The sequence below is a fragment of the Metopolophium dirhodum genome, chromosome 4 (genome assembly GCF_019925205.1).
Source record: "Metopolophium dirhodum isolate CAU chromosome 4, ASM1992520v1, whole genome shotgun sequence".
In the NCBI taxonomy this organism is placed as follows: Eukaryota; Metazoa; Arthropoda; class Insecta; order Hemiptera; family Aphididae; genus Metopolophium; species Metopolophium dirhodum.
In genome coordinates, this window is record NC_083563.1 from 11234497 (window position 1) to 11249338 (window position 14842).

The window sequence follows — 14842 nt, forward strand, 5'->3', positions numbered from 1 at the left end:
AATTCACTTGTACATCACAGATATTGTGTGGTTTTACAGTGACACAGTGTATAAATACTGTGTATCGTGTGACGTACATTGTACAATATGTACACTTATTGTGAATAATTATTTGTAGATTGTGAAATAAAAAATTCCACTAATTTATATATTTTGGTATCTGTCAGCTCGAATATAAATAACCTTTGCGGTTTAGGTATACCTTTTTTTATCCCATTCAATTTTGATATTTGATTTGTACTTGTGATTTTTGGAGCGTTTGGTACCTATATGTTAACCTGTGTACCTATACATGCCCATGAGATTGTATGTACCTATACCAGCATTATTTGGGCGCAGTTTACGCGTATTTACGATAAGTACATGCCGCAGTAACAATATAAAATAAAATGTCAACGTAGTTACACTTAATGTTGTCGTGTATGTATTTATTAATTGGTATCCTCTCCTCAGAATCGTCTACGGATCTGGTGCAAGGTGTCTATGGCACCAAGCAGCATTTCATGATGTACGGTGTGTTCACGACACCGGTCAACAGTATCACCGGGTCAGCAGTGTGCGCATTCTCGCTGTCGGACGTGCTCGACTCGTTCGAGGGTGAGTTCAAGGAACAGACCTACATGAACAACAACTGGTTACCAGTACCCGGGTCCAAAGTGCCGGACCCCAGACCGGGCCAATGTGCCAACGACTCCCGGACGCTGCCTGACCTCACGCTGAACTTCATCAAGAGCCATTCTCTGATGGACGAGGCCGTCCGGTCGTTCTACCAACAGCCAATCATTGTCCGCACAAGTGTCAAGTAAGTGTCACCGCCTTTCGGCCCTTCCCCCACCAATTCAACGGTGTTCCCGTTTTCTAATATATAATACATTTATTACCTATAACATTGTCTAATCGTTATATTTGATTTATTTTTCTTTCTCTCTGTGTTCGTCTCCGCTCACGCAGTTATAGGTTCACGGTGATCGCAGTGGACCCACAAGTGAAAGCCATCGACGGAAAGACCTACGACGTTCTCTTTATCGGGACAGGTAAATTCAAAGGTTTAATCTTGGAACTGCATCTAAATTGCAGTCCACAACTCGAAAATTATATGGGTGAATTTGAGTTGTGAGGTATATAATAATATACAGCTGTGCGTGGTTGAGATGCACGGGGTTTCAATGTTAGACTGTTTTATTGGATGGGCCTGTGAATACTACATGCAGCACCATGCTGGTCCCTATTGTACGAACTCTGCCCACTTTGTTTCAAACGAAAGCCCCGATCATTTGAATGGAGTCTTTTAGAAGTGCGTTTAGGTGGTATTCACTGCTCTAGTATTCTGTAGGTATTCACAAATATCTTCTCAGTACCGCTGTTACTTGCGAGGTGCGAGGTATGAAGTTTCCTATGTACAGCTCTTTTTTCATATTTAGGTCACGATAACTGTAATGTATTACATACCTAACGCTGTTGTATAATTGTGAGTCACAAATTATCATACTCAACACGCATCATTGTGCTTGTACAACGCTGTAAACCTTATGTATAATAATCCTCTGTTCACATCAACGCGTATGTTTATTTCGAACAAATTTAAATATTTTAAAATTTGGATTAACCCCTAATCTCGTCCATTTATTATTACCCCGCTTTAGTATAATATTATAAAACATACGCGCATTTAATAAATAATATATAGCACCTAACGACTAAACGATTTGATTTCGCACGACTGTATGTTTTTAATATATAGATGGTATTACGTGGTAAAATGCGGTAAAACGTGGTAAATCGCACCGGGGTGTTTGTTTCACGCCTTGAAAGCGATTATATAATAGTATATATAGGTACCTATAATATTACGCGCCGCTTACATTATCGTTTAATCCGTTTAGTTTTCAATCGTCTCGATTTTCGAGTTTCTGACTCGCAGCACCTTCGCTATAATATTATGTCACCGTTATAATGTTTTATAATATCATCATATAACTGTAATAACGATAATCGCTGTTATTGCAATGCACGTGATCTATACAGAGCGCACATCATCGCGAACATTAGTCGGGTCTTACGTTTGAATTAGGTAATAATATATTCCTAAAAAATACGTGATGTGTGCCCTCCTATACACATAGCAGTGCTGCCTGCCAGGTATATAATACAATCGTTTATTATTCGACTTGCAGATAGCGGAAAAGTGTTGAAAGCAATAAACGCTGCCAGCGCGGACACTAACGAAAAAGTGAGCCCGGTGGTCATTGAAGAGCTTTACGAGTTCGGCGGTCCCGGAACAACCACCGCCGTGCGAAACATAAAGCTCGAAGACAAGAGACTGCTGGTCATTACCGACAGACAAGTGGTATCGCTTCCACTCGACAGATGTCAAAATGCACTTATAGTCACTTGCGGGTAAATATTTTTATCAATATTATAATGTATGGACTACGGATATTAAGACCGAAAAGAATTAAAATGAATAATTATAACTATTGTACAAAGCCATGTTCATTAAATGCATTTAACGTTTCTTTGTTGCGACAGACTATATGTATCCCTCACTAGAACATATTTTCTACTCCGTAACTTTTACTCGGCTGGAGTTTATTTTTTTTTTATTTTAAAAGTTGGTTAGGTAATCAAAGTTTTGATTATATTTCGTTCGTAATAATGTACTTGTACATATATATATATATATATATATATAAATTCGTAAATATTTATTTTATTTAAATTTCAACACTTTACTCCTAAACTGTTTTTCAAACACAAATAATAAAAGTATAATATTTTTATTATTTACTTTAGTGAATAGTTTCAAAAATTGCGTAAAAGAGGAAAAAGAACTATAAAATTCTAAAGAAAATTCTTAATAACTTGTACCATGCTGTTGAGTCGTGATAGCTTTAATTTCTCGAAAACTAACTAATATAATAATAATGTAGTATGTCTTAAGGCATAAAATATAATATATATGCATATTATAATATATCGGACATTTTTTAGAGAAAAAACGCAATAATTAATCTCAATCGCCATAGAATTTCTGACAATACGCCTTACCACTTTATTACATATCCCCTAGCTCTCTCTGATATTCGATTGTTATCGTCTCCCTGCAGCTGTGCATACAAAAATGTCATAACAATTATAATGATAAAATCCCAACACCCTGCATCAGCAGCCACCGATAATATTATAATGACGTTCCGATCCCGTTGTTCTCAGCGAATGCATCGGTCTCCAAGATCCGTATTGTGCGTTTGACAAAGTCTACAAGAAATGCCGTTCGATGCGCGAAGTGCCTACCACCCGATGGCACGAATTCATCCAGAACATTCAGACCGGATTACACCACGAATGCCCTTCGGGTGAGTACGATTTAATATATTTCAAAACGACAGACCCATAATAATATATATTATAAGGGGTGATTAATTTAACTCGTAGAACACTCTTGATGCAAATGAGCGTCTTATACGTAGGCATAACGAATATTCATAAAATATTACTGTGTATAGGTGTAAACAGCGAGCGTCGGTCCAGAGTTTAAGAAACAACAAATATTTTCGTGTAATCGCCTTCAATTTTGTTCGTGATTTATTTTTGTGAAGACTGTAAAATAACTGCGTTTTGGGGATAAATTCAAATTCTAAGTGCTTTCAAGTTTTTATACAACTCGTCAACTTTCCGAATGATAAACAGTTGAAGTTATCACCTGCGCGCAATATATAGATGGAAACTATACTAGAAGCTCATTGTATGCTTTAATTATACCTTTAATTATGATTTTCAAAAAATCAATCTTGAATCAATCGAAATATTTCTCGAATTATAAAAAGAAAATACTAAGCATTACAGTTATGTAAGATATTGCTTATAAAAAGTACCAAGTTAAGTTACTTCTGGCTATGGGTTGCGCACTGCAGTAGGTTTACAATAAGTATGTGCATCTTATATTTCCCGGATGATGACTTTCAGAATAAATAACACTCATTATAAGGAAAAGTATAATTATTATGTTTTAAATAAATACATACATTTTACATTTAATATTTCTATGCAGAATTCTTATTATAAAGAATTTGTATGTATACCTACAATATTATAACAAAATGTACATCGAAACCATATTGTTAATTAGTTATAACTTACGTGTATTTAAATGTATATACCATTATAGAAGATCGTATAGTATTGCACGAACATTTTTTAGAATTTCATATACCAATTTATTCAAGAGTTCTCATTAAGACATTTTTTTTGATAATGCTTATACTTTTCGAGATATTATAATCATATACCTTTAAGTGTTAACCGTTGAAAACTGCATACAACTTTTAAAATATATATTATATATTATGTCGCCTATATTATAATAGTTATAAATATGTATCTTTCGCGAATGCGCTTATGTATAAGTTAATTAATTTTTTTTCGGCCATTCTTTCAGCGTCTAACAGCAGAAAAGACTCGAGCATCGGGTTCGCTTCTAACGCCCAGAGCGGCGCTATTGGCAAATCGATCGAAGACGCCGGCGATACGATAAATCTGTCGCAAGATGACCAAGCTCCGCCGTTCGGTGAGTATTACATAATAATAATAATAATATAGTGGTGCCGGTTTCATATCTGAAATACCTATGAAAAATTTCTATAATGTAGTGTATTATATCTACCTGCACCCACCCCAGAGGTTTATTGTATTACGAAAATTCCACCCATGACCCCTCTTAAATTACCTACGACATTTGACATAGCCCCCATAAGTGAACCATAGCACCGGCGTCACTGATAAATGTGATGTGCGCATATATATCTATACGCATATATAATTTGTATAGAATCCTATTATACGCAGTATGTCTCAAAATCGCTCGGTTACACCCAAAGTTTCTTCGTGATGGAAAATCGATTTATTTAAACGCACGGTGTTTTCAACGGTCGTATGTATATAAAAAAAATTGCAATTGGCAAAAAGGGTCAAACTGTTTTTGGTATACACTGCATTTTGTTTTATTACAAAACATATACATCCTGGTATACATTTTCTGGCTAATTTTGAAACAGCACTTACGTAGGTGTACACACGTTTCAGATCATATACGCTCCGAGGCTGTACCTAAAATATATAGCGTCAGTGCATAAATTATGGGGACATGAATTAGAATTACCATACGTTTAAAATGGGATTATTCTTTTTTACAACATTGCGACCCGCGGTATAGTCGTCCCGACCAAATTCCATCAATTTGCTTTTTGTGTCATGCAGCTTGTTGTTCTTTTTCTTTTTTTTTTTACTTTGGTATGGATAAAAATTGTGGATTGAAAACTTTTTAGTATTAAAAAAAATAATACCTCACCGACGATAGTATGTACTATTTTATTCTAAGATTTCACTTGGTTGGCGGAGTCGTAATGATAAATGGATTCAATGAATACATTTTTTTTAAAACAATTTTTAATTTATAACATATCACAATATTTTAATGTCTAATTTAGGCGCGTAGTTTAATCCCAAATTGAAACTAATGATTTCAAAGTACCTAGGTATTAAAAAATGATGATATCGTCTTAAGAAATGAGTTGTTTAATGTACCTCGTGTTACCCAAAGCAAATTTATTTTATCCTATGTATATCAAGACTATATTTTTAATAAATTAATATTAATCGAGACTACCTATATATTTTAATTTGCATAAAGGTATGCATCGATGATAGATCATAGTAAAAAGTTTATCTTTTGTGATTATATGGCTGATTTTTAGTGTATATATATATAAATATGTATGTACAGGCTGATTATCGCTATACAGTCGTTAGTTTTTTGGGGATGAGAAATGTATCTGTTTTTTGAAAACATTTGTTTTAAATGATTTCTAGTCAATACCATCAAACATAATTTTTGAAAATGTACCTACGCTTATTCTTCAAAAACATAAATTGTTAACGATGACATGTCTGCAGTATAATTGTGATACAATGATCACTGTGTATACCAAATGGTCGGACGTCGTCCACCAGGTTACCTATAAGGCAAAATTGCCGTTGTTCACCCCTTATTTTTATTTTTGTCCACCGTAAAGGCGCCAACAATGACGACGTAAGGGTAGACGAACGCCAGGACGGCAGCTACACTATGGAAACTGTGCTGACGGCCGTGTTCGCCGCGTGTTTGGCTGCGCTGCTGACGGGTTTCCTGGCCGGTTACGCATGCGCCCGGCGGTGCACGAAGAGTGAAGACGACAACTTACCATACCCGGACACCGAATATGAATATTTCGAACAACGGCACAACATGAATGCGTGAGTACCCGTCGACACAATATAATATAATCGTCGCATATGACATTACAGATTGATCCATTTACACTAACTCATTTTCCCAAGTCAATTTGGGGATTTATGTAATATATAATGTGAAAAAAAAGTGTTTCCTTCAGCGCCGTTCTATAACTTTCATTGGCGCCCCGGGGCAATAATATTTGGCACCCCCATATCAAACATATATATTTAAACATTTGCCGCCTTTAAAAATTTCAGAACTTTTGCCACCCTAGGGCACATGCCCTATTTTCCACCTACTTGGCACGGCTCTGGTTCCCTGTAAAGTTTATTTATAAATCTATATTTTTATTATTTTTTCCATCGTATAGTGGATTTTTAGGTTTTTTGACTTTTAAAAGACTATATTATTATATTATTAATTTTATAATCAAAAGGTGAATATTTTTCAAATAATGGTGTGTGTGTGTTTAATTATTGAACATTGAAAAATTAGTTTTTTTTCATTTATACAAACATTTAAAGTTTAGACGAGTAATGAATAATGGCCAGGACCCCAGGTAGCTGTACTCCAAAAAAGTTATGGTCTGCTATTCCACTCATTTAAACTTCAAAGTGTGTTAATATAACTATTTAAACTATTTATTTAATATAAATTAACATTTTTCATAAAGTATGTCATTCTGATTAAAAATATGTTATTTAAAAAACCCCTAAAAACCCTGTGATAAAAATTATATTTTTATGTAAAACATTGGCATTAGCCGTTAGGTATTATTTATTAAATAATCTAAACTGTAATGAAACCATATAATATCGATGACCTTCTATAACTTTGTTAGTTCGTTTTATATTTATAGTTTATTTATTTTGTTGGTCACCATGAGATTTTACATTCAGTTTTACACGATTTTTACTTTGAAAAGCAAAGAATTTTCCAACAAATGCTATGTATACAAATGTTTAATGTTAATTTAATAGTCACTGAAGTAGGTTCATGAGTATTATATAATCACTCAAGTTTTAGATAAACTGTGACTTCAGTATTATTTTGGATAAAAAGATAAAACAATCAAGTTTTTTTTGTGGATACTCGTTGGTTTGTGATCAGACTATATCACCCAATAGATATATTATAATACATCATAAATCATAAAGCAATGATAACTATTAATTACATTGTATAATTTAATTTTTTTATTTTGTGGAATAGGAATTTAAAATTTCCATTTATACTTTAATGTTTTGCTAAAATTATTATGGGTTTTTAACGTCTTACATTGGTATAGTCGTTGGAATTCGTTTATAATGGCTTTGTGTAAAATATCTTGAACTACAATATAAGTCAAAACAAAAATCATCTGCTGTTATATTTTATTTATTTTAATAATCAATGTTTTATATAATATTCAAGATTAATTTTAATTAATATAATATATTTCAAGTGACTTTTTATTTTATAATAAAGCCATTAAGGTTCAAGTATTAACAATTCGATGGTATACAGTTGGGGGGCAAAGTAGAAATTTGGACGTGTAAAAAAGTGCAAGGACAATGTATAGAATGCCCAATATGATGACGGTAAATGAAGAAAACATATGTAAACACCAAACATCTTATGCAATGACTATGATCTAGCGGGAAACGTTAAATATGAATCTATAGATAATATTTTACTTTTATTAATAAATAATTACAAACTATAGGGGAAAAAGATTTATAATTATTGGTAGTGTATTAACAATTAATCAAACAATGAAAAAAAAAATAGAATGGTTTTAAATTGTATCATCTATTGAAATAGAGTTATGAGTTTTATGACATTTTCGTATACACAATCGTTCAGCAGCTTTGTATTTCGATTATAATGTTGAACCATTCTTCATCATCATGTGTATAATATTTAATTGTCTCTATTGTAGTACTCTTAGATATAGGCATACGCGTGCCTTTGTGATATTCAGGGTATGCTATTGATTACTCTCTGATTTATTTTTTAGTTCTACACGATTATATGGGTTATATTATAATTAAGTATAGGTAACAGTAACCAAGCATTGTGATAAACATTCCCACCCGTTCCCTGTTTTTTGAACGAAAAAAAAATGTGTTAAGTACTTAACCAAAACAAAATTAACAGAATAACAGTTTATATTTTGAACATTTGAACATTTTTTTGTCATAAAAATAGAGAATTTAAATTTTGATAAGAGAATTATTGTTAAGTGCTTTCATAATATTTATCATCTTGAAAGTGAATCAAAAACATGCGATTACTATCGCGACTGGCCTATCGTTCATATGCATTACCTAAAATTCGAAATTAAACACGAATTGTAGTTTTATAGTTTTTAAATGTTTGCACCACTCAACAACATGGTTTGTTCGTACGAATATCCCATTCATCTTCTTATTCTTCGTATTCTCCTGGTATATTATCTAGTATCTACTCTATGAGTTTTAATCGGTCATTTAACAATTTCCTGGACATTCAGACATTTCATTAAAATTCCCGGCTAGTATATTATAAAATGTTTAAATAATTATTGATCAAAAATTCCAAACATCTTTTGTAAATTACTCATAGAATAGCCGTATTTTCTACATTGCCGGTAAAGTATATTTTCAGCGTTTCACTGTGTTTGTTCTAGAAAATAATTGTTTTCCAAGATGTTTTCGAGAAATTTGCTGGTATTTGTTTTTAATTATTACCACTTTGTGTCTGTATTTATTAGTTGTACTTAAACTAAAATCTAATAGGGGTTTTAAAAAATATAAAGTAATTTGTATGCAAATACAAATTATAAGTGAAAATTGTAATTTCCATTAGATTCAAATTGTTATATTTAAAAACTTAATTAATAATTAATAAATCTCCTCTATGAATGCAAAATTCAAATAAATATTTTATATTTAAAAAAAAAATGCAATCTTCTACTAAAATTGTTATTTGTATTACCTATTATAAAAAAATATTATTTACGGTGATAAACACGTAAGACCCCTTGTACATATGTATTCTATAATGTGTATTTATTTCTATTTATATATATATTTATATACTTCAAAAAATAATATACAAGTATATAAATATCGGTGCATACTACCTGCGTCCCAGATGTTATTTCGTAGGTAAGTGGCATCTGGATCAAAAAGGTCAAAAACAGGTCATGGCCTACTTACATCCCAGTATACTTTTTTTTATAACCTAGTTACGTTCTAAAAGTCGATGGTAAAAATTCGATTCTTTGAATATGCTCCGATAATATACGACTTTAATGTAATATACTATATTATGTATCCGTTTTTTTAAAAATACTAACTGTATGCTACAATAGTTCCATAAAGAAATGTATAAAAGTGTTGATTATTATACTTTATAGAATATCTAGTTATTACATACAGTTTCGTTTTAATTTCCATTAAAGTAAGTAACAAACAACAATGTATACAATTGATTTAACACATTAACATAGTACACGTTATTATTGATAATTACCTAAATAATAATAAATCAAATATAAAATTCAAAATATTAACAAAAGAAGACATTGGTGTTTTATAATAAATCAATAATATCCATCGATTTATATCGTATCTTAGTTTTAGTGACAAGGACAAAATTGGCAATAATGATATACCTAGCTAACTTGCGACTGGTCGAATTTACTACCTGCGAAATGTACCTTGTTAGGACGCAAGTTGTATGTATAGCCACTGCCATACATATTTATATTGATTTATATATGTATTATAAGTTATAACCTATTATTAAAACGTTATTATGAGCATTTCACGTTTATATCTATAATGATATTGTTTGGCTACTGTTGTAGGTATACATCATCATCTATGTCCATACCATAAAAACGACTCACAGTAGTTTTCGAATCGCATAAAACAAAAATAAGATAACCCATAATGTTAATATCATGTAAAAAATCTAGCTTCGTACTTAAAAAAAAAAAAATTCCTTCTAAAGTTCATTAAAAAAAAAAAACAAGCGATAGTTATGCGAAGTAATTATAAACACCCTTCGGGAAGCTTTTATATGTATTACTGACGGTACCACTCTTTTGGCAGACTTTGTGGAATATTATACACACACAATAATAGCGTTGCCAAGGGAACCATATACACATATATGTATATGTACTATGTATATGCAAGGGTACATACTACAAGGGGTTGAGAACCTTATACTGTAATAATAATAATAATAATAATAATAATAATAATTCGTTTGGATCTGATGTATATAATATCTGTGTGTGTTTGCATTGTGTGCATTGTGCTGTAGGTATTTATTTATGTATGTATGTATGTATATATATATATATATCAATCCTAGTGCTGTGATGATAATAGCGACTGTATACTATACTGTACATAAAATATACTACCTCTATAAGTATATAGTGAGTGTGCATGTATAGGCGATTTACAGCACAAACGTGTCAAAATATAATATCGTCCGATACCGTGTAAGCAGCCCGGTACGCATTCGCAATAATTACAACAAGTAATAATAATAAAAATGCCTATAATATTATAATATTATCCAGTTTCGGTTGACCTTACCGTGTTTGTTGCTTAGAAAATATATATTATACGAGTAGAAATAAAAAACCAGCGTTGTATGATAGGAATTCCCATAAGCAATAGCCATTTTTCTTGTTTCCTATTTTTTTTGTCTACATCATCAGATCAATCAGAGCCCATAGATGAGAGATCCTAAACAGGGACGAATCCAGTGGGAGAAGGGGGCAAATTATTACTGCTTAGTTACCAGCAAGTGTGTATACATGTGGTGGATTTAGGGTTCTCCAGGTTTTAGGGTTACCAAGGGTTCCAAAAATGTTCACGAGAAATATTATTTTTGACGTGGCCATTTAAAATTGATTTCAAAATCCTTTTTACTCATTAACCCGGGTGTGAGCTGATGGGGTTTCTCCCGCCGCTGATTTTTTTCTGTTTACGTGCTCACAGGATACTACTTGGCTAGTATTATACAGGGTGGGGTTTTTAAGACGCTGGAACAGAAAATAATTGAAAAATGTTAACACCCTTCTCGAAGTAACGACGGTGATGGGTGTCTTATTTTAAAATACCTTATCACCGCGCATGTACCTGTATTGTATAATTTGTCGTTTAATATTATCGTTTATGCAAACGTTGCAGGAGAAGACTCGGCGAGCCCAAACTGCTGCCGCAAGAGGAGGTCACGTACGCCGAGCCAGTGTTGATACCGCCCAACAAGGTCATACATGGTTCACCGAAAGCCACGTTGAGACACGCGCCGATGCCTCCGATGGGCTTCACCCAGTTCCAACCGAACGGCGCTCAAGACAGTTACTATTCGCAGCAGCAGAATATCCGCGACCATTTCGGAACGCTCCGGTCGCAGAGGGAACACAAAGTAAACCCCAGCACATAACTCACACTAACTACTAATAAATGATATTACGATAACCTATACTCGACCGATTCAAAGTGCTCGGGAATAATCTCTATATTATTATACGTTGTACAGAGCGTAGGTAACAAAACGAACTGACAATTGACGAATTATAATATTTTACTCTTCAAATCAATATGTACCTATACTTATAATATGATTTTATACTCCATCCAAAATGAGATCAGTACCGGGGACGGACCTAACCTAACCGAAGCGGTTGACGTCATAGGTTAGACTTATAACCGCTTATGACCGTCGCCTATGCGCGAAAACTGGTCGCCGCCCGGCACTGATTTCATTTTGAATGGTCTATGGACGGTTCAATTATTGTTTATGGTAATAATTATTAATTAATAATTATACATATTTTTTTCTAATTTGATTCGAACAAAATATTTCGTTGAATATTTTTTGTTACCTAGTCAATTGCTTACGTTACCTCATTATTTCTATCATAACGTGTATATAATGCGAAACCGTAGCATTCACAATTATTAGGTCGATATTATGGATACTTGCAGTGGTACGGATGTTTATAAAAATATTAAAGCCATATACCCTCTTTTTCCTGCAAAAATGTTATTCCTGCAGCGTCGTATTACAGAAAAAAAAAAATAAAAAATAAATTCTCTATAATAAATGTTGCAAACGTATTATAATACACATATATATCGGTAGGTAATATATATAATATCCGTATCTTAATCCGTGCGTACATAATGTAACTGCGGGTTTTTCCAAACGAATATATAATATGGATTTTACTTCTTCTTCCCTTCGACAGCTGACGTTATGACGATAATATACGTTTCGACACATCGGCTATATTATACGATGACGTACTACCTAATAAAATACTGACTTGGATTTTTAAAATAAATATACCGGGCAAAATTTGATTCTCTCAAGAACGAATTTTCAGAAATAAATAAATAAGGTATTTAGTTACCTAGTTAATAGGCAGGGAACGGATTTATATGAAAATGCATATAATATGTATTGGAATAAGCTATTTGAAATTTGGTGAGACTTTTCTCCGATTTAGATCACTCTTATTAAAATAACACTAATTGTGTTTTACATATTTTGTATATTTCAACGTTTATACATTGTTCTTATTTTTTACATAATTTTAAATAAATTGTTTTGAATTAAACTTTAAGTACGTATGTGTAGCATGTTACAGTTATTTTGAGGATTTTTCGTGCGTATAAATCCGTTGCCTAAAGCTGGTAATAAAATGCATTTATAATTTGTCAATAAATATTTTATTAAAATAAAATAATATTTCAAAAGTATAAATAGGACAACTCTTAAACTTGTGGAACATAAAGATAGAATATGGGTTCTTTCGTTATTCTTGGACTATCGACAGTACACATTGGAGCTTAAGGGATCTATGCAAAAAGAAGACAACCAACTCCTTTTTCATAAAAAATCCTGTTAAACCGATATTTGATGAAACAAAAAAAAATTACGAGTAGGCAGGTAGCACATATCTGTGCAAGAACGAGACAGATCCAATAACCCGTATAGGAAATATAACGTAGGTACTTGCAGCTAGCTGTCTGGTTTTATATTTTCTGGCATAAAACCAGAAAATTTCAAGAAATTATTATAATGAACACCAAAATACAAGACTATAGCTCCAAAAACTGTAATTTGTTTTAAAAAATAGAATTGACTGGTTTTTGCACGGCCAAACGTGTATATTATAGAAAAAATGAGACGGTACAAAACAAAAATAATAATAATAATATAATATCATATAATGTGTGTGTTTGCAGAACGACGGAAACAATTATCACCACCGGGACGGTTTCGGGACGACTCGCAGCGTGAAAAAAGTGTACCTCTGAGGTGCGTCGGAGGGGAGGGCAAGACCACCGCGTCAACACAACGCGAACGCTAGCAGCTCGTCATCGCCTTCCCCTCCGAGTTCGTCGCCGTCACCGCCGGCATCGCCATCATTGGCCGCACGCATAACACCGCAGCAACAGCAACAACCGTCGTCGCAACAACAGCAACAGCAGCTGCAGCTGCAGCAACAACAGATTCAGCAGCAGCAACAACAACAACAACTCCAACAGCAACAACAACTCCAACAGCAACAGCAACTGCAACAGTTGCAACAACAACAACCGCAACCACAGGCTCCGTGCAGTTTCATATACAGAGCGGGCGTGTGATGATCCGTTTGGCGGTGGTGGTCGGCTGTCGTGTATCGTCGATTGGCTTACATATTTTTAGTTTTTTTTACAAAAACTAAGTGTTCTATACACACTTTCACGACGACTTTGCTCCGTTTATGGTGATGATAATAATAATAATTATTAGTTATTATTATTATTATTATTATTATTATTCATCTTATATGACTTGACACAATGTATACACACACACACACCGATCGAACTTTGTCGTCGTTTCATCGGTAGACAGTTGTAGACGCGTTTGTAATTATAATTATATTTATATGTAATCATCCACTTTTATGTATAATTATTATTATTATTATTATTATTATGTCATAGACGTCGAAATAAGTTTCTATTTCCCAGTCGATTTTTTTTTTTTTTTTTTACTTAGAAACTAAGTAAGATCATAGGTATAACTTTTTTCTTTTAGATTTGCTGAAAAATTAAAAAATATGTGATAGTTATTTTAAAAGTCTTTATAAATATTTATATATTATATAATATATATATATATTCTTTTTTTAAATTTAGAACATAACTTACACGCTTTAATTACGTAATTTATTTTATAAACATAGTCTATATAATATGTTTATTGTTTTTTTTGCCAAATATTAAGACTTTGATTTAATTTAGTAAAGTTACTTATAACTTATACCTATTAAGTCAGGTTGTTTTTTTTATTATTATTATCATTAGATAAATGTCAATTTTTGTCCTGTAAATAATAACCACCAAAGTTTACTCGTCTTAATTGTATTGTTTTGTTTTATTTTTTTACTTTTTTATTTACCAAAACCAAAGCAGACATGTTGTAAATAATATTATTATAAACATACTTATTTTTCTAGTGATTTTACTTTTTTAAAGAATAAATCCACATAATATATTATGTCTTAAATATTACAATTTA

The 14842-nt window shown here is 32.5% G+C and overlaps 1 protein-coding gene across 1 annotated transcript in view; it reads left to right on the forward strand.

Annotated features, from left to right (window-relative positions):
* The window catches only part of LOC132943965 (semaphorin-1A), a 178413-nt gene extending 164626 nt beyond the window's left edge, over positions 1-13787 (forward strand). The window contains exons 11-19 of the mRNA XM_061013144.1: positions 454-802; positions 952-1034; positions 2175-2397; positions 3214-3356; positions 4439-4567; positions 6072-6291; positions 11452-11689; positions 13519-13591; positions 13671-13787. Coding sequence (XP_060869127.1) covers positions 454-802; positions 952-1034; positions 2175-2397; positions 3214-3356; positions 4439-4567; positions 6072-6291; positions 11452-11689; positions 13519-13590 — 1457 coding nt within the window. The 3' untranslated portion in view covers position 13591; positions 13671-13787. The remainder of the gene's footprint in view (positions 1-453; positions 803-951; positions 1035-2174; positions 2398-3213; positions 3357-4438; positions 4568-6071; positions 6292-11451; positions 11690-13518; positions 13592-13670) is intronic.
* The last annotated feature ends 1055 nt before the right edge of the window (positions 13788-14842 follow it).